Source organism: Pestalotiopsis fici, assembly GCF_000516985.1.
Source record: "Pestalotiopsis fici W106-1 unplaced genomic scaffold PFICI_Scf_2, whole genome shotgun sequence".
NCBI lineage: Eukaryota > Fungi > Ascomycota > Sordariomycetes > Amphisphaeriales > Sporocadaceae > Pestalotiopsis > Pestalotiopsis fici.
Window position 1 is genome coordinate 5,155,702 of NW_006917092.1, and position 23,142 is coordinate 5,178,843.

Consider the following 23,142-nt stretch of genomic DNA (forward strand, 5'->3'; position numbering starts at 1 on the left):
ATCAGCCATATTGCTTCAAAAGTAATTGTCAACTCAAGTCTGTTTCGTGTTTCGCGCCGCGCTATCAAGGACAGTCCGCTCACCCGCAGACATGGTAATGCGCAAGCTTCGTCATTCGAACACTGGAGACAGATGAGCTTTTAAACACTATAGACCGTGCTCAACTACAAACCCTGCTGGAAGTGCCTACAGCTCGTTTAACTGCACAGTTCTCGGAAAACCCCGCAGTCGAATCTCTGGACAAAGATCTAATTTGCAAGTGTTATAATATAGGTACATTGGGCAGGCTGGAAATGGGATATTCTCACCTATAACTTGGTGCTGGCAATACGTTTTATTATAGTGGCCACTTTGTATCCATATGTAGGGCAGCCTATTCCAAAATGGTTATTTTGAATTGCTATAACTCATTGCCTTCTATATATACTGTTGTTCCAAAAGCTGGTATTGATTTTATTGCAGCCTTGTGCATCGGGTAAGTGTAATAGATCTGGTTCGCCTTGCTATAATAGCTGCACGATATTGTGCTGCTCCATAGCGATTCGCAAGTGATATCAGGTTTTATCCACTGGCTGTGGAATCACCGCATTGATTGGCGACTCACGGCTCTTGGCTATATAATCTTCATTTTGTCCGTGGCCACAGACCCTGCAGCTCATCAGGCATATAGACTGCCAAGTTGTGGTTCAGAATCCAACAAAATACGTCGCGATAATGTTTTCATTTTAAGAGGCGGTAAATTGTACAAGTCATACGATGAAGTGAAATCAATTTGGGATATTGATGACAATGAAAAGCGGGACATCTTGGTCAGATAATGCCATCGAAGTCGACTGCTTTGCAGGAAACTATACCCTTTCGGGAGTATACAGCACTCTTGACTTTCATAAATTGTGATCATGGCTCATAAATTTCAATCATTCGAAGTCGCCAAACAGGGCATTTTCGTCAATGCCACAATTGCAGACAAAGGTTGACTATCACCGATATTCATGATTCATTTCATCGCTGGGAACTTGGAGATCGGAATCTTCGGACCGTCGCGTAGATATAGGAACGAGAAAGAGATACATGACGGTGCTGGCGCGGTTGACTTGGATAATTGGCGGTGTGAATAATTTGGTACGGTGACTGGTCTTGTATCACCTCGTATTCGAATATACAACGCAACAGTCAGTAACGGCCATCTGGTTTAGAATCTTCTCGAGGATTCAGGGGGCCTGCATTGGGGGGCGAACCCCGGAGGATGGAGACTTGCTTTGTTGGATGCTGACCGTCTTGCCCCCGAGGGAAAAGTTCTTGCGTGTGAGCAAGAAATCCACATCGATCTAGCGAACTTTGGATTCCACTCGGCAATCTCACTCTGCCGGAAAGTATGAATATAGGGAATGGATAGCAGAGAATTCTAAGCTTGGCAACATAGCTACTCGATAGCTAGTGCTTTTACTATCCATGGAACATATAACATTCCCTTGCGGCCCAATCCCAAGGCAGCATTCGCAATTATAGCATTGCTTTCGATGGCGAGCTTTTCGATTTTCGGGAAGATTCAGTTACAAACAATCTTTAGAACAATGGACATACAGACATGGAACACATGAACGCTGTGATGTCAAGACATCTCTTGATCCTGGACCCAATACATACGGATGAACGGCACCCAAATTACTCGGCAGGCGCTCTTGGCCAGCTTCATCAATACACGACAGATATTGAAGTACAATGGTACTGGATCATCCGTGGGTACAAACCACATGGGCAGATTCTGGGTCTTGTGCGAAAGTCCACCCTTTCTGATCTGGCAGAAACATCGAAGCAGACAGTCATATCCGTGACGTAGGAATTTGTAGGCAAAGACCACATTACATTTGGGGTAGATTGAGATTGCAGGTATGATGACAGCAGAAATGAATAATTTAAAGACTCATCTTGTTTAGGAAGTAACGAGCCTTGGTAACAACAGCTTCTATATCAGGCAGCAAGTATCTACCAGTACACACATGTATCTGTACTTGCCGTTAGCAAGTCCCTACATTGGATTTGTGTTTCTAGAAGATCTAGGATCAAGGTTGGTCAACAATGACTCAAAAAGTTGCGCGGCGATCGCTAAAATCGTGGGTATAGGTATCCATAGTCACCGCTCGTGGAGGTACCAATTCAATAGTTTTGACACGCCTTGGAAAGGCGCCGATACCGGCAATCGAAGAAATATTTGTCGCTTCAGTATTGTTGTTCTCTTACGGAGACTTTAATGATCCAATGGCGATCGGTATCCCTGGCAAAACTTTCTCGATCTGAGCAGGTTCAAGGTTTATTCGGACTTCAGCGAGAAAGTGATCGGCATGAAAATGGAGTTTTAAAAAATGCTCCATTTTCTCAAGCTCGGAATTTGGGAGTCACTCGGCCTAGGAACATGGGAATATTTTCTTTTATCATTACAATTCCAATAACTTAGATGATGTCATTTTTGAATGCTGCTTGAATATATTTATTTAATGAATGTGAAGTATATTTGCACCCCTTTTGTCATACTCCCCAAGTTGAGCGAGGGCATTGACCAAAATTGAATTATTGAACAATCACAATGCTAGTCGATTACATACTCAAGCTCAAGAAAGCATTGGGAATAGTAAAATGGACTGATTAAGGGATGACAGAAGACAAAATTAGAAACTGAGAATAAATCTACGGAGAACCATGACGATGCATATAAAAATATATGATATATGATCACAAGCTATCTTGGCAAGCTTAGGAAGCCACTATAGTTTGGGGCGCAACGTCCAAGGCTGTAATATAGATGTGGCTGTGCTCTAGCATTAGCTACATCATCGCTGGCGCGGTGCTAGCAAGCGAGTTCCCGTACAAGGGTCAATTAAAAAAAGTTCCCCAACGCGACTCACAGCTAGTGCGCGACCCGCAGCCGCAAGCAGCTCATCGACACATTACCAAAGTGATTTTACACGGCACGCGATCGTTTTACTGATCTTATTGACGAGACAAAATACCTTCGCTACCCATGACGAGCTTTTAGATACCTGTGAAGCATCGACAGGCTTTGCGATGGCGGCCGAAGGGGACGAACAGCGCATGGAGCTGGACCAGCAGGAAGAAAAGAACGAGCCACCAACCAGTAGCAGCAGCAGCAGCTCGGACGCTTCCGACAATGAGGACACGGAAGAAGCACCACAGGTCGAATGGCTTGCGACGAGCCGATCCAAGCGTTCGACGGCCGGAAACCGCATGAAGTCCATGCTGGCTGCGGAGGAGCCTGACGACGAACTCGAACTACTCTTTGCCGAAGATGCAGACGATGCCGGTTTCGAGGATGTCGACGAGGCTGATTCGGATGCGCAGATGGACTCGTCGTCCGACGATGAAGATGCACAGGCACAAGGCGACGAGGATGAGGGCGAAAAGGAACTGGAGAAACAGGCTCGCGAACGAAAGCTGGCAGCGCGCAAGCGCAAGGCCCAGGAAGCGATTCCAGTAAAATTCAGAAAGAAGGTCAGAGTCGACCCAACAGCCACGCCGGGCTCTTCCTCCACAGCCACGCCCGCGCCAAGGCCAAAGAAGAAGTCGGAGAGGGCGAGCTGGCTACCAACACCTGCGGACATGCCTACAAGAGCTTCGAAGCGAGAGACCACCATGTTGAGCAAGGAGGCGCTGCATCAGCAAATGGTCGAAAGGGAGGCAAAGCGCCTGAAGCTTATGGAGGCTATGGAGCGCAAGGCCAAGAGAATGGAAGCAATGAAGAAACCACCCATGACGCAAGCCGAGCGGCTGGCAGAGGCGGCCATTGTCGAGCAACGAAACTCGAAGAGTCTGAACCGCTGGGAAGAGGCCGAAAAGCAGCGCGAAGAAGAGCGCAAGGCAAAACTGGCAGCGCTCAACAATAGGCAACTCAGTGGTCCAGTGGTGACTTTCTGGAGTGGCATGGGCGAATGGGTTGATGGCAAGCTCAAATACCTTGGAAAGACAGTCACAATTGAGGAAAAGGAGAAGCCTGTCAAAAAACGTCCCTCTACAGCTGGGACAAAGGCCTCAGATGAGTCTGGGAAAGGGGAAGAGAGTAAAAAGCAGGACTCCAACAAGAGCGAGCAATCCAAGGATCAGAGCGCATCGACAGAGCAACCGCCTGCCACAGGATCATCTGCTCAAGGCGACAAGGAGAAATCAGACGACGCAATAAAAGATACGGGAGCTTCAACTCGCAAGGACTCGCTAGCAGCGGAAACTCCAAATGCGACGGTCGATCCACCTTCAGCGAAACAAGAGAATGCCCCAACAGAACCAATTGCTCCCCAGAGAACAGAGACTCACCCTCATGACTCTAATCATCCAAAACCTGGCCCAGAAGTCTCCGGATCGACAAATTTGGAACCTGAGCCAACAGAAACCCTAATATCGCAGCCAGTAGCTCCTGAGCCAAAAGCCCCGGAGTCTACCATTGCTGATACTGATGAAAGCAAACCTTTGCAGGCACCACAAGCACCACAGACAACACAACCCTCTCAACCTCCTCAAGCATCTCAGCCTCCCCAAGCATTTCAACCGCCTGAAGCATCTCTACCACCACAAGCGCCACAGGCATCACAAGCACCACCACCACCACCACCACCACCATCGAGACCTCCTGAATTGGCGCCACCAAATCTCCAGGCTCCCAATCCAGCGCCTTACACCACGAGTATTTTTGCACCTCCAATGCAATCACCAGGCCCAGTCATGAAGCCTCCCGAGATGAAACCACTATCCAACAGCTTTCTGGCGCCTCCACCGGGTGTTACAAAGAGCGGCCTCTCCATGCCCATGGTCGGTTATTCGCCCCCAGCTAGCCAGTCTTCAAATGTGCTGGCAGCACCAAATGCGGGTCAAAGGGCGTCGCCGCTGTCTATGCCGCAGACGAACGCTCGCCCACCTCCACCGGCGCCCGTATCCGCGCCGGCGCCGACGCCACCCCGAGTAGCACGACCTCCACACCCGGCACCACTACAGGCGCAACCGCAACCCCAACCGCAACAGCGCCCACAGTCCAAGGCAGGAGGAGGTCCCAGTTCCAAAGGACAAACATCAGCACATTCATCAACTAAGCCCCCGGGAAGTCAGAAGGCATCTCACAACAATGCTTCCAAGAAAGCAAAAGAACCGGCGGGTGTGCCCGATCTACCACCAACTCCTCGGCCACCACCTCCGCCAAATATGAAGGCAACTTGTAACTCTATCATCCTGCAAAACTTTGACGAAGATGCCATTGAGCAGAAAGGCGTACAGCAGCACATCCTGTTTGGCAAAGAAATGGCCAAACTCGCAAGTATGTGATCCGGTGTTATACGTAAAGACGATTTGCAGATTTAGCTAACCATATCACAGAGCCAGCACCGCCGCCAAAGTGCATAGTTACAAACAAAACGGCGCGGTACAAGGATCCCAAGACAGGTCTGCCATATTATGATTCGAGAGCCTACAAGGAAATCCAGAAGCTGCAAAGCGGCGACTACAAATGGAGTCGCTTGGTGGGTGCTTGGGTTGGTACTGCGTCATTTGCCGCCCAAGGAGTTCCGGCTCGGTTTCTTGATCCCGATGCTCCAGCACCGCCGAAACCATCACCACCGCCACCAGTCGTCAAGCAAGAGCCTGGTGTAGCAATTCAGGACCAACCTGCCTCGACACCAGCACCAACGGTAGAACCAACACCGACGACGGCAGCACCATCATCGGCAGCACTGACTCCAGTAAATAACGGGGCATTGCCAGCCACGCCTATTAATAATACTGTTCAAAGAGCTCAACCCGCATCTCATGCGCCACCGATCACCAATGCGCCTACAAATCAAACCGCTGCACCAACCCCAATAGCAGCTCCGCCATCAACAGAAACAAAACCGGCAGAGATCCCCCCTTCTGTGGCAGCACCGACTGCTCCAAACGCATCTCCTCCAGCTTCACATGGCGCAGTCGCGACGGTGCCTGCTAATGCTGCACCTGTCGCCTAGCAGAATTGAGCGTAGACCTTCACACAGCTGCGCAGTGTACATTAATATGTAGTCATGATTATGAGGAACGTCTCATTGTATGAAAGTAGACAGCCCGGAATGAGGGCCAAGTCGTCAAGCAGAACGACGCAACAAATACAAATGGTACCAGATCTTCTCTTTTGACGCCAGAAACTCCTGGGAATGCCCTATAAATACTCGAATATGTTATGAACCGCTTTCAACTTCTGCCATCTACCTCTTCTTGGTCTTCTTTCGGTCGCTGTACTTGGGGAAGACAATCTTGGAAGGCTTCTTCCGCTTGGCAATGCGGTTCTTGGAGTTGCGAGTGTTGGATGAAGGCTTGTCGACATCCATAGTGGCTGCGCAAGGAGAATTAGCTACATATCCAAGTACGATCACTTGTGCATTGCTTGGTTTAACTGTCGAGATTTTTCTTACCATCGTCCTGATCAGCCTTGGCCTCTGCTTCGTCGTCCACAATCTTCATCTCGTTCTCGGCCTCGGGCTTCTCGGGCTTGGGCGCAGCAGCGACTTCCAAAAGTTTCGCCGACAGACGCTCCATGCGAGCCTGTTCCACCGGGCCAAAGACCTTGGCCTTGAGGCGCTGGTTGTTGGTCTTGACAGTGCTGGCACGCGAACTCTTGGCCATTGCGACGTCTATTTGTTTATAATGTTGTTTTTGAGGGGGGTTTGGGTGTAGTTTGAAATCGCACCTGGATGTGTACGGGCAGAAAGACAAAAGACGTGCAACTTTTTGGTGGGGCGTCTCCCATTAGCGGCCGTGATTCTGGGTGCTGCTCTGATACAGTGGAAAATGTAAAAAAAAAAAAAATTAAGGCAAGTCGTTATCGGATAAGCTATCCTAGGTCCCCTTGTCTTTGCCCAGAGTCCCAGACATGCACTTCCGTTACCCATGCCCAGCCATGCCCCCTTCAATGGAATTGAGGGACCCAGCGCTAAACAAGTGAGGGACAAGGGCGACGGATCCCTTTAAAGTGTTCACTAAGACTGGCAGGCGGTGAATATTGTCCGCCGCCCGACATGGTAGACAGCCTGCCCGGTCCTCCTACCTACCTGGACAGGGACGACGGCAAGGTCGTTGTTTCGTTTCAATCAGGCTCGAGCAGCATAAGATTTATTTAGTCTTCTTTCCATCATCGACTTGGCTTCATTATTTTGTATTCATTACCTTTTTATCACATCGACCCGTCGCCGACTATTACCGAAAGTATCACAAGTATCTTGATACTGTCTGGATTACCTCCGTCATCGCCCATCTTAGCACTGCATACTTGGGATACCAGAAGCGAATCCTCTTACCTTTGTGATCGCGAGCAATTATTTGCTCAGCTGATCCGCTTATTAGAGACGACAATCTGCTAAGCTTGCACAGCCGACGGACGGCCATCTTCAAAACTCCTCGTGCCGTTCAGGTGTTGACCCTGCGCATAACTCTAAAGTCCTCCCGATTATCGAGCCTTCCTCATGCGGTTCCCAACATTGCAACCTGATTGCCTTGCCAGTCGGTAGCAGCCGCAGGCCTCGAGATCTCCAACAAGAAGGTCAAGGATCTTCCGCGCATTTCCTGGGGAAACTTTGACGACTAGCCATGTCTTCCTCCAGCAACCCGCATCGTGCCGAGATCGAACAGTTCCGGCAGAAAGTCAGCCTCTTGCTTGTTAAGCAGCTGCAGAACGTATGCTCGATTGCTGGTCTGAGGACAAGCGGTATCAAGGCCGAACTGCAAAGGCGTATCATGTACGGTAAGGGCGCCCTCTTATTGCTTTGCGCGCAAGGCATTGGAACACGAAGAGATGGAAGTTTGGGTTGATTGGTGGCCTTGCGGGATCGAATGGAAGCAAGAACAAACAGGCAACGATTTATCGGTGGTTTCTGTTTTCGCGTTCCTTCCATTTATCTCAACACGTCGCTGGTGGACCGATTAGTTGAAACGCGCTGCCAAGGGAACCACTTTCCAACTCGATCCCTCAGGCCTTCCTCTTCTTTTTTTTCTTTCCCACTCCATCCCATCTGATTACTTCTCTCGTCCCCAATCAGGAGTTTTCTTTCTTTCTTATTAATGCAAACACCTGCTAACACTCTTCGTTTCTCTGCGCAACCAGCTCTGAACGAAAGTTCTCTGACCGACCCAGCACAATACGCACTTATCAAGGAAACAATCAACAGCATCATGGCGGGCGCAAGTCGCCGGGGCCAATACCCTCAGGGTTCCTCCTCAGCCACGGGCTATGCACGAGGATCTGAAGCGTACAACGTCAATGGCAGTAATGCCAGTACCAACAACCACAACCCCGCCCCCAACCCCGCCCTCGGAGTGTATTCTCAGCATAATCTTAACTCAGGCTATGCCAACTCTCACTCTCAGACGCGATGGGGCGCATCGCCTGCTTCTGTGCCCCAAAGGCCTGGTATGATGCCCTTCCAGGAGTCTTTTGGCTACAACCGACAAGGGCTAATTAGTCGACCAGCCCTCCAGTTCAAGCCGAGTCCTTTCTACCGCGTGGATCAGTTGATCGGGAGCGTGAGAACTCTCGAAAGTACGTTGGATCCCATCCTCTCAGACGGTACGGTTAAATGCCATCGCAAAGTTCGCGACTTGGCCTCAACTTAACGCGCATCCCACTGACTTTATTGAGTTTGGCAAATGCGCAAACAGACCCGCGTTTTTCCGTTCAAGATTAGTTGCTAATACGTTGACAGTCATGACTCAGCATCGTAACTCTAACACAATCACGCTCAAGACGAGTGAACATCCCGCGCTACACAATTGTGTGGCCGAAAAGACTATGCGTGTCATGGTCTTTTGCGCTGCCGATGACCGAGGTCTGCAAGATATTGCCTTTCCGCATCAGTCGGAGCTCAAGGTCAATGGCGGCGAGATCAAGGCCAATCTCCGAGGTCTGAAGGGCAAGGCAGGGTCTACTAGGCCCGTGGACATCACAGATGCCTTGCGTCTTGATAAGACCTCATATGTGAACAACATCGAGTTTACATATGCCTTGACGAATAAGGTGAAGAAACACCACAATCAAGAGCCATTAGTGAGCATATATATCTTCCTGGATCCTTCTCCAAGCAGTGATTATGCTCATAAAACCTGACTTCTTGATTTAAATACCATTGAGTGTTGTACCTGCTAACTGTTTGCATAGAAATTCTACCTCGCACTTTTCTTGTGCAAGCTTTCACCCGTCGAAGACCTGGTCACAAAGATCAAGACCAAGAAGATCCCCAAGGCCTCGGTCCTTAAGGAGCGCGCCAAGGCTGCCAACGATCCTGACGTAGTCGCAACATCAGAAGTTCTGTCACTCAAGTGCCCCCTAACGTACGGAAGACTGAAGGACCCTTGTCGTTCGACTACCTGCAGCCACATCCAGTGTTTTGATGTCACGTCATATCTCTACCTGCAAGAACAGGGTCCTCAGTGGTTATGTCCCATCTGCAACAAGCCCGCAGCGTTTGAGAATCTTGCCATTGATGAGTACGTCAAGGACATTCTAGACAGAACTCACGAGGACACTGAGCAGGTAACCATTGAGCCCAACGGAGAGTGGCGAACAGAGGGTCGGTCAGAGCCTGAGCCAAAGCGAGCAAGACACTCGGGTGCACACACAATCGCCAGCATTAAGGTAGATGACGATGATGATGTAGTGGCACTAGACGACTACAGCCCACCGGCCAACCAACGCATAAAGACACCTTCTCAGTCCATGAACGGCACCCCCTCAAACAATGCACACGCCAATGGATCGACATCAACACCTAGTGGCTCTCGGAAGAGAACGGCCGAGGTTATTGACCTGACTCTGAGCAGTGACGACGACGAGCCGATTAGACCGCAACCGAAGCGCCAGAATCAGAACACAGGCGGCATGTCTACGGCGGTACCAGACTGGGCCTATCCCCCTTTTCACACTTGAGTATCACGATGGCCATATGGAAAATGTGTAAATCATGCATGGGCACGGCGTTGGCGGAAGATTTTGATTTGAGGGCTTTTGGTAAAACCGGATATACCACCACAAGGGCTCTTCTGAAGAAGAGATATTAAGCATGAGAAAGAAGCGTTCTTGTGTATAATGATAGGCTTGATCGAGCGAGCGAGCGAACGAACGAGCGAACTAGCGAACGAGTGCGGCTATTGCATATGTGGCCATTGGTATGTCTACATTACCAAACAACAGTTTCGTTTGTGGATTGAAGTGAGGAGACGGAACCCGTCGGTTGCGCGTGAACATCTCTGGAAACAGGAATCGGGGCGCTTGCAATATGTGATGATGAGCATGTAAGGAGCGCTGAGAAATCGATTTGCTATAGACATCAGGCATGGTTCTGCTCTAGAGGGGGGACCCGAGGTTCGAGCAGCCTGTAGACCCATTCATAATGCAAACGAAGTCACGATAATGATCCATGGTGCTTTTATTTGTTAAATTTGTAAAAACTACAGTGCTTTTTGCCCGAGGTGGTTGAGCACAAAGGTAATAATGTATTCATGATTATCAAGTCTTCCAGGTCCCCCCGCGTAAATTACCTAGGCAAGGTACATAGTGTATGGACGTACCACTACATTTACTGCCACCCCCACACTAAAAGCCAATTGGCCCCTCACAACTTTCAAGTGCTCCAGCAGGGGTTGAGCTTGAGCTAGTCCAGTACGTACAGGCTGTCGTCTGTCTGGTCCTACGTTCATCGACTTACCGCAACCCTTCTCGTGCTGAAGATTGCCGAACAACACGACGAACTACCACACAACCATTTCTCCTTGGGAAGCAGCTACCCTTGTCACAGATGCACAGGAAGTGAACATTACTCAAAGAAGACGGCCCATACCCGAGCGCATTCTCATACTTTGGGGTGTCATTTTCGAGCGCTTTGGAACAGGTCAACCTTTACCGAAAGGGTAGAGCGCCAAGGAAGAGCGCGTAATCTCACAGACGGAGGAGCAGCAAGGAAGGGGAAAGGAAATTCTAAAGCAAAGAATTGAAGACTCTCTTCTGCTTCTTTTCAGAAGCGACGGCGCAATCTCGCCTGCGCGCGCAAACAGAACCCCTCGATTCGCTCGGCGCAACACCTCCAAGGGGGACCTGAAGTAGACGGGCGCAAAATCTCGGCCTCCCTTGAACGGCACATGCGCCGGTTCTGTCTTTCCAGTACGAGATATACGACATAAGCAGGAAACAAACTACAGACAGTCCGAGACGACGGCGACGACCTCGGGAGAGACTGTGTTCTTGGAAGACAAGGAGCGAGAATAGACTACCCCTTACAAGAGTCCGGGGAAATACAAAGACGGAGAGGAATATAGACAGACGACACTATTACACAGAGGGGGGAAAACACACAAAAGGTCGCCCAACATGTCCAACTTTGATCAACCCCTCCCACCCTTCAACGCCTCGGACCCGTCGGCCACATTTCTCAACTCATCATGTCTCGATCTCCTGCTGATAGAGATTGTGCCCATGGCGTACCGACTCGTCAATGAGCTAGAAGCTGCCGACGCGGCAACGGCAGACCGAAGTGCGGGCGGCGGCGGCGGCGGCGGCGGCAGCAGCACGGCGAACAATCAAAATACCAGCAATAGCCAGGACGGTACTGGCAGCGTCGCGACGGCATCGGCAACGGGCACGGCAGCGACGGGGACGAGGAAACTCGATGACGAGGAGGAGAGAGATGCTGTATTTTATCGCCTCGAGACTCTGGGATATCGAGTTGGACTGGGCTTGGTGGAGCGGTAAGTCATAACCTCTCCTCCCTCTCCTTTGGCCGAGGACTTTTTGGCGCGAAACCCGCCTCAGAAATGTCTAGAAGGCCCTGCATTTTGTTCTGCGATTTTTTCCCTTCTTTTTTATTTTTTTCTAACCCGTTTTCTTGCTACAACGCAGATTCTCACGCGATCGCCCCCGCTTCAACGATACCCTCGATGTGATCAAGTTTCTCTGCAAGGATCTATGGACTCTCGTCTTCAAGAAGCAAATCGACAATCTCAAGACCAACCACCGCGGTGTCTACGTCTTGACCGATAACATGTTCCGCCCTCTTTCGCGCATGAGTACCGATGCTGGTGGCCAGGCTGTCGTAAGAGCTCAGCCTGTGAGTTTTTTCTTTTCTCTATTCCTGTTTCGTCTTTCCCACTCCCGTCTGATTCCATGGGACGAATTTACTAATCAGCATATTTCATCTCTAGTTTCTTTGGTTTCCATGTGGCATAGTAAGAGGAGCTCTGGCAGCATTGGGCGTTAATGCCACAGTGCAGGCCGAGTCGAGCGAATTGCCCGGCGCCGTATTTCAGATCAAGACCATAACCGCCAAATCATGATGATACTAGACCTCTTACTACTTACCATGATATGAGAATGAAGTAATTATAGCATGTCAAATCATGCTGGGAAAACAATCTGGGGAGGCCAGAATGAAAATGAACAGAAGAAAAGATTTACTAGTGCAAAAGAATTCACGAGATTCTCATATTAGATGCATATACAGGAGCACGGCGTTTGTGGCGTTTTTTCGCATCTATTAATAATATCCAGTCTTCTTATGTACTGCTGTTCTCAATATTCACGTCCTGCCATCATTCCATGCTCCAATCCGCTTGCTCGCTCGCTCGGTCAGGAATCCCATCCATGGAAGCCTCATCGCTTATGTCGCATCCGATTCTTAATAAGGAGGGAGGTGCTCGTCGAGATCGTGGTGGGAAGAGGAACGAGGGGGGTTTGGGTTGTCCATTCATCGTGGATTCATTACTTCCTAGATAAGAAAATCACATTACAGCCTGGGAAGAAACCTTTCATCAGTCACATGGTCTCATTGATCGCTAGATCGCTTTTTTAGTTTGTCTACACACGACGCCGTTTATAGGGCAAATCCTTCGTGTAACCCATCCTTCCATCGAAGAAATGAACAGGCGCAAACATTGACGCATTCTTTGCGTGCTCCAAACAGCAAGCTTCAGGGGGGTTGGGTTGGATTTACTTTTGGGGAGGGTTGTGGGCAAAGCTGATGCCCTTCTCAATGTTGCCCTTGAGTCCCTCAATGGCCTTCTGCAGGTATGCGTTCTCATCGCTGGTGAGGTTGGTCAGAGGGTTGACAGCCTTCTCGGCACCGTTGGGCTATTGTTTGATTAGTTTCGATTCATAGACAGAAAGAGGAGAATATTTTGTTTGTAACTTACGCCCAGCTCAATGGGGACGGAGAAGAAGTCGACACCAGTCTTCTCAGCAATCTCCTTACCACCGGGAACACCGGGAAGGTAGACGTAGCTGGGCTCGACAAGACCCTTCTCGCCCTTGATGGCCTTGAGAACCTTCTCGGCAAATCTATACAATGGTCAGTCGGGCAAATTTGACTAAACAATGTTCAATCTTGATGCCTACCTGAAACCGGCGAAAGCCATGGACAGAGTAGCTGAGCCAGCACCGTCCTTGGCCTTGACGACCTCATCACCACCAAACTGAACGCGGTTGACGAGGTCCTTATACTTGTCACTGGGAATAGTGACGTTGGGCTGGACAGCACTGAAGATGGGGACAATGGTCTCGCCAGAGTGTCCTCCAATGACGGGAACTGTGAGCTCAGAGCCAGTCTTCTTGCCAGTAATCTCGGCAACAAAGGTCTCGGCACGGACGATATCCAGAGTGGTGACACCAAAGAGTCTCTGGGGGTTGAAGACGCCCTTGGCCTTGAGGACCTCGGCGGCGATGGGAACGGTCGAGTTGACGGGGTTGGAAATGACCAGGATGTAAGCCTTGGGGGCAACCTCGGCGGCAATCTCAATCAGGCCCTTGACAATGCCAGCGTTGATGTTGAACAAGTCATCACGGGTCATGCCAGGCTTGCCTGTAAGACGATGATTAGTCGGTGAAGAAGATGGAGTATGTTATGAGAGAAATAGTACATACGGGGAATACCAGCGGGAATGACAATAATGTCGGCATCCTTGAAGGCAGCCTTGCCGCCATCCTCCTTGGGGAGGTAGCCAGTGACTTTCTGTTAAGCACTCTTGTTAGTATGATGTTGTCGGTGCTCGGAGTAATACACAAACTACTCACAGCAGTCGAGGAGATGTGGGACAGATCAGTGGCGACACCAGGAGTGTTGACAACATCGTAGAGGGCGAGCTCGTCGACGAGGGGAGAGAGCTTGAGGAGGAGCGACAGAGGCTGGACAGTGTTAGTCGACGCTCAGGTAGGCTGATGAGTTCTTGTTGAGGTTTGACAGACCTGGCCAATGCCACCAGAGGCTCCAGCAACGACTGTGGGTAGCCAACTTGTTAGTAATGCTCGCGAGAGAGAGATGGGTATCCGCAAACGGTATGGTTTCTACGTTACTCACCTGCCTTGACCATTGTGAAGGATCTACTTTGTTGGATTGGTCTTGCTTGGATGTCTTGTTGTGATTGAAGAAGAGGAGTGAGTGACAAAAAAGTCGAGGAGTTGCTGAGATCTAAACGCGGGGTTGTAAGTCAGCGGTCGGGAAGCTTTTATATGGGAAAGGTGGTGTGTGACAAGGTGTTGTTGGGAAGGAGAGTGTGAGCTGCAGACAGAGCAATATTACCCCGCCAAATGAGAAGGAGACGATGATCTTATACCTTGGAGAGCAGCAAGAACAGAAAAAGAATATATCAAGGGACGTGGATTCAGTGATGGGATAGACCGGAATGGAAGTTGAGAGCGAGACTCACCCTTTTATTTGCGCCGATAGTGTTCACTTGAGCTCCTTTGATTGTTTGCGAGGGGGGTGGGAGAGAGAAACGCGATTATGTAGAACCCTGCTGGGGATGGCGGGGCAGAGCGGTTTCTGGTGGTGAGCGGCCATTGGAAACGGCGCGCAGCTCGGGCGGGATCCTCACAAGCTCAGGGACTGTTTGAGCTTAGTGGGCTGGGGTCTGGGCCAGTTACCCCGCCATCCCGTCGTAACCTGGGTACCTTGACCTTATTTTACTGTGGTGTTCCTGAGGTTAGGGAGGTGCTACGGTTAGAAGGAACATTGAACAGGCGTTAAAAAACGACCGTCTCTTATTTCCCCTTCTGACTATTGGTCTAAATTTCCATGACGGCTTCTTTGGGTAACAAAGCCCGGAGATAATAGTAGGTAGGTATCTAACTTGATGACATAAGGCACCACGGCATGAACATCACCCAACCTCTGACGGCCCGCCAAGCGTCTGGGTGTCGTGGTTGGCGGCACATCCAAACGTTCTAAGTTGTGCATTGTCTATCTTTTGTTTCTTCTTATTACCGGACAACAAGTCACACATGCGTCTCAACTATGGATACTTGATTCTTTTCCGCTGCTGAACACATGACGCAAATTATTCGCCCTGTCGGCCTGGTCGGCTTGGGATAAGCGAGCACGACGTGAGCTCTACTATAGATTGCCGAATTAGCAGCCCGACTATCGTGAGCTTCCGAGGCTTTCAGCTGTCGCTGTCTTCCCGGTCGGGCAAGACCGGACTCTGCGTAGCTCCATTCTCGATCAACCTCCCTCGATGCTAGGAATAGTCGTCTTTTGACTGCCCTATACATTTTCGTATTTCCCATGCTTATTGATTCCGCAGATCTATACCTGGCCGGGGGATTCCGTTGTATCACCCAGGCTCCTCGGATGCCGAATGAGACAGCCAAGATGGCATGCTCATTTCAGCCAAGTGTTTTCTAGTTCTCAAGGTCACGTCATCTGGTCCATGACGATGCCATAGGCACCCGAAGCCTACCGGAGTACACAGCATCACGGAAACGGTACGGAATACTCGATCAACGGGGCCCCGCCAATCCAAGTATCAATCACAAGTCACATGCCAGATGTTTGCGCAGGTATGCATTGGCCAAGTATCAATCCGACGACTTTGCTTTCCGTGGACAAGTAGCGGCGGGTCACACACGGTTGCGCCCCGGGGCTTTCACTTCACGCACGTATTGCAATAATATTTTGAGGTTGAATCAATTGTATTCACAAGCTGCCGTGGATCTTCTTCGGATCCTTTTCTAGCTGCAGAGATACGCCATTTTCGCCAACCTAGCCTCCCTTAGACCATGTCATCCATCATATTATATCACACAACTGGAAAGACATTTACGACGACTCCTCGGCGGCAGCGGCCTTCTTGGCCTTGGCACCACGGGGCTTGCTCTCGGGGGTAGGCTTGGGCTCGCGCTGGGAGCGGCGGACGGCAGAGACACGCTGGACAGCGGCCTCACGGAGGTCGGCACGGTAGCCGTTCTTGGCAGCCTGGTTGGCAACAGCCTTGTAGGAGCTTTAGGGACGAGACAAGTCAGCATATCAAATCCTTATACTGCAGCGGTTCTAGGGGAAAGCTCGTGACATACCTGCGGGCAGACTTGCCACCGTGGTAGGTGGTGGTGTGGGTGCCGGAAGCGGGCTTCTGGGCAGAGCCGGTCTTCTTGGTCAGGACCTGGACACCACCCTTCTCGTTGTGGCCAACGCTGATAGCCTAGAAGTCATGCGTGTTAATTGTGTCCGGTTGAATCCTTCATGTGTCCGTGTCGCGTACCTTCTCGTTGACGAAACCAGCGTGCTATAAAGGTGTTAGCCGAATGATACTCCCACAAACTCGAAATTGTCCAAAAGGAAGCTTACCTTGCGGGAGTGCTTGTTGGTCAGGTTGAAGGGGTCGCGAGAGAACTGAACACCGCCGGACTCCTTGCGCTTGACAAGGAAGGCGTTGTTGGAGCCTGTTCAAGATATCATTCCATCAGCCCTCATGTCTCCCACCAATAATCATGCAGTCTTTCTCCCATGCTCGCTCGCCCAAATTTCCCATCTTCTTCAATTCGTTCGAGTCGAGCCGGGAGAGAAAATAAAATTAAAAGGTCCTGGGTGAGACTTACGGACGATCTCCCAGATCAGGTCCGACGAAACGTTGCTGGCAGGCATTGTGAATGTGTGGTTTGGAGGCTTCGAAATTGCTGAATCTCTTGATCTCGAAATTTCGTCTACCAAAACCGATTTCTCGCACACAACTCGGGTCGGTCGCTCTGATTGTGGGATTCGCTTAGGTTTCCTGATGCGAATTAGCGCCACTTTTCGCTGGGCTTTTGCGTGAGCGGGCGGAAGAGGTAATGTGGCTGTGCTTTCCCCTTCTCTTTCCTTCATCTCCACTTCAGCTGTCAAAACGCCACATTGGCCCAACCCATCCACTTAACGCGGGTGCAATCACGCATAAATGATCCAAGCTCGCCAAGATGCACATGGACCCACACTGATTATGCTGTCGGCGTCGTCACCCTTTGAATTTGATAATATCAGAGCTGTTGGCGCATCGCGAGGCCTGTCATCTTTTCTTCCTCCAGCGCAGTCTCAAAACTCCCCAACTTCAACCCCATTGAATTATTTTGGCCTTTCATGGCCTGACGGCGACTGTCTGGTGCGATCTACAAATCTGCCAAGCCAGCCTTTTTCTTTTCCTTTTCATCTCGTCTCTACGTTCCTTTTGTGTCTGTCTTCCGCCCCCTCTCCGGGCTTCCGCCATCAGCACCCGATACTCCCCTAGTAGTGGGATTACACAGCCATTCATCGCCGACCACGACATCCGAATACATCACCCACCATCTAGTCTCTCCTTTTTCTTCGCTTTGATTAAATTTCTTCCGAAACAAAAACCTTCCAACGGCTTGGGAAAACGAAACCGAAAGAATATATAAAACACTACCGACAAGAAACGAACCACGCGACGATGCCGTACCTCCTCCCATCACTCGTCCTGCTGGTGCTCGTCACCGGCACGGTCCTCTACGTGACGCGCAACTCGTGGCTGCACCTGGTGCCCGAGTCCGTGGCGCACCCGGGCTCGTACCTGTACGCGCGGCTGCCGTCGACGTTTGCGGGCGACGTCGAGGCGGGCCTGAGCAGCGACACGTTTGACCTGGCGGGCAACATTGCCGACGGCGACGCCCGCGCAGGGCTAGACGACGCCGCCAAGCGCGAGATCCTTTCCATCATGAAGAAGCGCCGCATGAAGTTTGACCAGGCCCGCAAGGTCTACATGGAGCAGCGGTTCAGCGCCAATGGCATTGGGCCTGATGGTCGCCCCAGAGATCCCAAGTTTGTCAGCTTCTCGTAGAGAAGGGGGGGAGAAAGCTTGGCCGATCCCGCGAACACTTGAATTCACCAAGATCTCCATTTACCTGAATGCGATATACGAACTCGATTATACCCAACAGTGGACGGGATCACTGTATTGACTACCGTTCTTGATTCGTCGCAAGAGGGCCATGGAGTTCCATGATGGAATTCTAATTCTTACTCAACAAGCCGCCATACGGCAGTATTCTTTTCTTTCTCTTTTTTACCTCTTTTTGTGTTTTCAGCGTCATGGCGTTTTGGGGGCGATTTCAGATGGGAATGCTAGCGACATTCCTAGATTCGATGCGATAGCGTCTGGTTGGCCTCGTCAGGCCTTGATTTTCATAGTAATTCTTCTCGTGCTTTTCCCGCTTGAAATAAGAAAACATGAAAATCACAAGAGTCCGTTGTGACGGAGCAATGTGATCTATATACTTTGTACCATAATTTCAGCACTACATTTGAAAACTGAAAGTGTAAAACAACAAGATCAATCCTACAACGGGGTCAATTCAAGTTTATTTGTTTTCGCCAGGCCGAATCGTGCTAAATCGAACAAGGTTCCCCAGGCTGCTCTCAATTATAGGACAAGTTATGTATTATATCATTAATCTTATCTTGGTCTCGGTATTAAAAGTCTATAAGCAAACTGCCCGTCGCATTTCTTTCCAGAAGGCGACCAGGCCAGACCCTTTCATGAGTTCCTTTGTAGAACAAGGTCGATTCTAATAGTAGAAAAAATTGCCCATCTTAGGCATTGGCATAAGCCATAAGTCGATGGTCGCCCCCAAACCATGACTTTGTATGTACAGTTCATGCCCTCTCTTTTCGAGTCAAAGCGAGAATTTTGGCATCGACTTCCGACTCTTTAAAGGCGTGACATGACGACCTTTAACATCAAAGGCACGAGTGCCACCGTTCAGAAGAGGACATGTAATTCGCCGGGAGAAAGTGATGTCCTCGGTCGAGGTTCTCTCTTTCTGTGATGATGGACCGACAGCTCTGCAGAGTGGCAAAAGAAGGTTGAGACACCTCTCACTGGCTCTTCTTGCTCTCAACGGGATCGTATTGCCTGTCATCCTCGCCCTCAACCTCGCGGACCATCTTCTCCATCTCCTTGGTCTGTCGACTCCACTCCTTTTGGCTAAACTTGGTCTCGCGGGCAAACAACTCGTCATTGGGCTTGCGGTAGCTACCGCCGAGGCGATCCCAAACCGTCGTGTACTGGCCATAGTTGTAGTTGAAATAGAGATGGTGCATGGTGTGACAAGCCGCGCCGTTGATGACGGGGCTGTTGGCCACGTACTCGCCGTCGTGGATGAGAATGGTCCAGAAGTTGACAAAGACGAATAATCCGACATACGCCAGCTTTTGCAGAGGGAACAGCAGAGGGAAGATATGGTACGGCAGCGCCTGCGCCCAGCCGTCGACGGGGTGAAAGGCGTGCGAGGCATACGGTGTGGGCATGATCCACTTGTGGTGAGGCTTGTGCAATGTCTTGTATACGGCTGGATGATGCAGGCCGCGATGAATCCAGTAGATGCAAAAATCGGTAAAGACGAGAAAGAGCGGAAACTGCAGCCAGTTGTAACCCGCAAACGGCGCCGCGTCGAGGCCGTCGTAGCATTTGGTGTGGCCGCGCACCTCGGCGAGGAAAAAGGGCAGCGTCAGAACCGACATGATGGGCATGGAGATCATGGTCTGACGAATTTCTAGGCGGATTTGGTTCTTGAGATACTTTGGGTGCTGGAAAGTGCCCTTGTCAAAGACGAAAATGTACGACAGACTTGCGAACAAGAAGTAAACGAGCAGTCCAAAAATCCTAGGGCCTCGTGTTAGTCCCGGGATCGGTATTTTGGAAGCAGTCGGATACGGCGATTTACCAAGTGATTAGAAAAAGGTTGAGCGACTGCCTGTAAATATTGTCTCTGGCCCACGAGCTCATGTAGGCATACTGGCTCGGCTCGAGTGAGAAGTACTTGGTGGCAGGCTCATACTGCCATGACGAAAAGGCCCGAGCCTCGCCCGTCGCATTGGTTGGATTAGGGAAGTCATAAAGAGCCGGCTTCAATGGCATGAGTTTAGCATAGGCATAATCGCCCATAAAGGTATCGAAGATTTCATTCACGATATCCATGGCGGGCAAAACAGCAGGAAAACTGGTTGCCGGGGGGTCTGTGATATTTTCCTAGGCAGTTTTCTGGTGGGTCGTGTTGCAAAATCCAAGGTCTGTGTCTGTTATTAAAGTCGCGGTCGCCGACCAAAGTGGCGGAAGGAAGGACTGTAGGAAACGAGGAGGAAAACAGAAGCAACAAGGAAAGAGAATGTGGTAGCCAGCCGCAGCCGTCAGAACGACAAGTAATGAATGCAGAGGCGGTCGGAGTTTCGAGATTCGCGGGAAATTCGCAGCAATGTAAATTATTACGCGAACCAGCAGCCGGGTGGTGCGCAGGGTCGTACCGTTCGTGCTAGGTACTATGCATGTGCTGGCGCTAAAGACGGAAGTTTGTTTGAATCGAAGGGGGTCAATGATTAGCGGGCAGACGGGCAGAAGAAACGTCCCGAGGCGCTGGGTATAAAAAGTGTAGAGGTGAATCAAACTGAACTCTTAGGTAGCAGCGAGTATATATTAGGCTGTGTTCCGACGTTGAGTCTTGTAGCATACAACAATGACTCTTGTTGAAACAGATGGAAATAATGCGCAAGACAAACAAATGGTCAAGCCAAAGTAGCAGCAACTCGACGTCTTGTTGGTCTTTTGGTTGATTCTCCAAAGGAAATTGCCATCACGTCCTCAAGCGCAAGATCACGGATATATCGAATGTTCATGTCCCCATTCCCCAGTTTCAACGACTGACATCAGCTCAGCCCAGCTCGCGCCTTGGTAATTGGAAGACACCCATGTCCAATTGGTTGGGTTAGCTCTCTCGTGGAGCAACATTTTGGATATCCACTACTTCTAGGCAGTAAAAGTAAATTATCCTTGCGAACATATGAGCAATCGGGTTGCCTTTGCCAGTACCTATTGACATTCCGCTACTTTGGCGAAAATGTCTCGAAAATTGTGAGACCTGCAGAACGAATAAGAATGCAGATGGTGCCAAACCCGTTTCGCAAACTATAACTTTCAGCGTAGCAAGCAGTATAAGAGCCAGTAGAGTTTGAATGAGACACAAGTCTGCAGCATGGTTGAAGCTGATTGGACAATCCAATAAATGGTCGCAATCATCCAACATGCCACTTGGCTCACCGACAGATTCCACCTTACATTAGACTGGGATGATGTGCAGCGGTAGCAACGAGCTATCCGATTCGTTGTCCCCAGACCATCAGCTCACTGGAAACTTGAGGATCCGATGCCTTGGATGCTAGAATGTTTCTCTCGTGCAGAATTTGTGGGGAAGCGAAACTTCAGGGTCCTTTATCCAATTGAGTCACTGAACGTCAGCCCAGCGGATAACGACTGTCACAGCTCACTTGGACCACAGCTCGTGAAATGTTGGTCACACACTACCCATCCAGGATGATTTCATAGATGAAAATGAGGTGGAGCTCAATCGGCTAGGCATGTTCCCTCTATTCATACCAGGCGGCACTACAGAAGCGGAATTGGGTATTTATATGTAGTCTGTCGTCGTCGTCTTGTGCGAGAATAGTCAGAAACATCAAAAAACATTCATCGCGGCCTATTGTCCCTGAAAACGAGGGAAACGAGGATAGAACAAATCAAAATCTTAGTAGTTTCAGGCATGGAATCACATATTTAATAAAGCAGTCTGCAAGGTTTTACAAACAAACAACACCCAGGCGACCGCCGGGCATGGAAACAGAAAAAGAAGAGTTACAGGGAACTGAATGAAAATACTAGAGAAGGGCGAACCCAATCAAAAAGAGAAGATAGAGGGAAAGAGAGAGAGAGAGAAAGAGAGTTAATAATACAAAATTCCTAGGAGCAGAGCGTAACCACTAAACCACTGTGACATGTGGCTTCATACATTAGACTGTTGAAAGAGAACAGTTTGTTTTGTTTTATGTAAAGGGCCGAGTCGTCGAAGATATTGACGAAATTGAACCTTCACAAATCTTTTGAAGGAGGCAACCAGCCCGTAAATATGGTTCGGAAAGCCTTGGCCATGAAAATCAACCTGTGTTCAGCCATATAAGCCCAGGGCTTGTATCTCGAGGAATGTGGCTCCATTCATTTAGTGACGGCTACAGTCAATGGATTAACTTGTTGCACTGGCGAACATAGTATCGCCGACCCCTCAATCTAGAGTGTGAAAGTTTCCGATCAAGTGCACTTAGGTATGTTTAGGCGTACTCTGTAACATTTCGTCGTTGCCATTGTTCCGCAGAACGAGACGATTCGCTCGAGTAGACCAAGATCTGACTTAGGTGGAACGCTCACGAATCAGTGCGGCAAACACGTCATACCTCACGGGTGATGGTGCTTGGTACAAAGGCACAGTGGTTGAATGACCCGACACCGAGAAGCTACCGTGGATGGCTATGAGTAACGTGGCACAGGCCGGAAGGGGTACTCTATTCATTTCCCAACTACATCCCGAGTATGTATACTTTGCCCCCAACTTTTTGTTTTCTGGCGTGACTGAAATGACTTGAATCTAACAATCTCAGTTGAAGGGAGGTCTCAGATCTGAGATGTAAAATCGCCAACTTAGCAGCTTGTCCGGTAAATTGGTTCAACTACCGACGTCTATTTGAAACGTGATACCACGCATAACAAAGAGCCGGTTGTGTTGCTCGGCATTTGTACATGTGTTGAGCAATGATGTAAAATGGCCCGACATCCAAGACAAGAAAGAACACACATATTACATGCCACTGTGGGAAATAAGATGGTCAAGTATGCTCCATGGTCTAGTGTGCTCTCCAGTATACCAAGTTGAAATGGGAGTGGCAACAAGAAAATGTCAATATCGGTTGAGATGGGTAAGTATCATAACATTTAACCTTTTTCAAGATTCTTTTGCCATTGAGTGACCGCGACAGAGCTTTTGGAAAGTCTGTGGCACAT

General features: G+C 49.8%; 9 protein-coding genes across 9 annotated transcripts; 5 read left to right on the plus strand and 4 right to left on the minus strand.

The window, feature by feature from the left end:
* Window positions 1-3,063: 3,063 nt before the first annotated feature.
* On the plus strand, window positions 3,064-5,996 carry PFICI_03752 (uncharacterized protein; the record flags this gene model as incomplete). Its single annotated transcript, XM_007832333.1, has 2 exons — window positions 3,064-5,314; window positions 5,374-5,996. The coding sequence occupies 2 exons, from the start codon at window positions 3,064-3,066 to the stop codon at window positions 5,994-5,996; spliced, it is 2,874 nt and encodes a 957-aa protein (XP_007830524.1).
* A 234-nt stretch (window positions 5,997-6,230) lies between these two features.
* On the minus strand, window positions 6,231-6,648 carry PFICI_03753 (uncharacterized protein; the record flags this gene model as incomplete). Its single annotated transcript, XM_007832334.1, has 2 exons — window positions 6,231-6,358; window positions 6,438-6,648. 2 exons carry the CDS (start codon window positions 6,646-6,648, stop codon window positions 6,231-6,233), a joined length of 339 nt encoding a protein of 112 aa, XP_007830525.1.
* A 960-nt stretch (window positions 6,649-7,608) lies between these two features.
* On the plus strand, window positions 7,609-7,830 carry PFICI_03754 (uncharacterized protein; the record flags this gene model as incomplete). Its single annotated transcript, XM_007832335.1, has 1 exon — window positions 7,609-7,830. One exon carries the CDS (start codon window positions 7,609-7,611, stop codon window positions 7,828-7,830), a length of 222 nt encoding a protein of 73 aa, XP_007830526.1.
* Window positions 7,831-8,190: 360 nt separating this feature from the next.
* Window positions 8,191-9,940, plus strand: PFICI_03755 (uncharacterized protein; the record flags this gene model as incomplete). The annotated part of the gene is made up of 3 exons (XM_007832336.1): window positions 8,191-8,557; window positions 8,721-9,031; window positions 9,173-9,940. The coding sequence occupies 3 exons, from the start codon at window positions 8,191-8,193 to the stop codon at window positions 9,938-9,940; spliced, it is 1,446 nt and encodes a 481-aa protein (XP_007830527.1).
* Window positions 9,941-11,377: 1,437 nt separating this feature from the next.
* PFICI_03756 (uncharacterized protein) lies at window positions 11,378-12,339 on the plus strand (the record flags this gene model as incomplete). Its single annotated transcript, XM_007832337.1, has 3 exons — window positions 11,378-11,754; window positions 11,906-12,113; window positions 12,208-12,339. 3 exons carry the CDS (start codon window positions 11,378-11,380, stop codon window positions 12,337-12,339), a joined length of 717 nt encoding a protein of 238 aa, XP_007830528.1.
* A 652-nt stretch (window positions 12,340-12,991) lies between these two features.
* On the minus strand, window positions 12,992-14,367 carry PFICI_03757 (Malate dehydrogenase; the record flags this gene model as incomplete). The annotated part of the gene is made up of 7 exons (XM_007832338.1): window positions 12,992-13,132; window positions 13,195-13,339; window positions 13,397-13,859; window positions 13,922-14,009; window positions 14,072-14,182; window positions 14,243-14,274; window positions 14,355-14,367. The coding sequence occupies 7 exons, from the start codon at window positions 14,365-14,367 to the stop codon at window positions 12,992-12,994; spliced, it is 993 nt and encodes a 330-aa protein (XP_007830529.1).
* A 1,727-nt stretch (window positions 14,368-16,094) lies between these two features.
* On the minus strand, window positions 16,095-16,916 carry PFICI_03758 (uncharacterized protein; the record flags this gene model as incomplete). Its single annotated transcript, XM_007832339.1, has 5 exons — window positions 16,095-16,275; window positions 16,349-16,473; window positions 16,534-16,557; window positions 16,620-16,714; window positions 16,871-16,916. The coding sequence occupies 5 exons, from the start codon at window positions 16,914-16,916 to the stop codon at window positions 16,095-16,097; spliced, it is 471 nt and encodes a 156-aa protein (XP_007830530.1).
* A 799-nt stretch (window positions 16,917-17,715) lies between these two features.
* On the plus strand, window positions 17,716-18,102 carry PFICI_03759 (uncharacterized protein; the record flags this gene model as incomplete). The annotated part of the gene is made up of 1 exon (XM_007832340.1): window positions 17,716-18,102. The coding sequence occupies one exon, from the start codon at window positions 17,716-17,718 to the stop codon at window positions 18,100-18,102; it is 387 nt and encodes a 128-aa protein (XP_007830531.1).
* A 1,037-nt stretch (window positions 18,103-19,139) lies between these two features.
* Window positions 19,140-20,241, minus strand: PFICI_03760 (C-5 sterol desaturase; the record flags this gene model as incomplete). Its single annotated transcript, XM_007832341.1, has 2 exons — window positions 19,140-19,926; window positions 19,988-20,241. 2 exons carry the CDS (start codon window positions 20,239-20,241, stop codon window positions 19,140-19,142), a joined length of 1,041 nt encoding a protein of 346 aa, XP_007830532.1.
* Window positions 20,242-23,142: the final 2,901 nt, after the last annotated feature.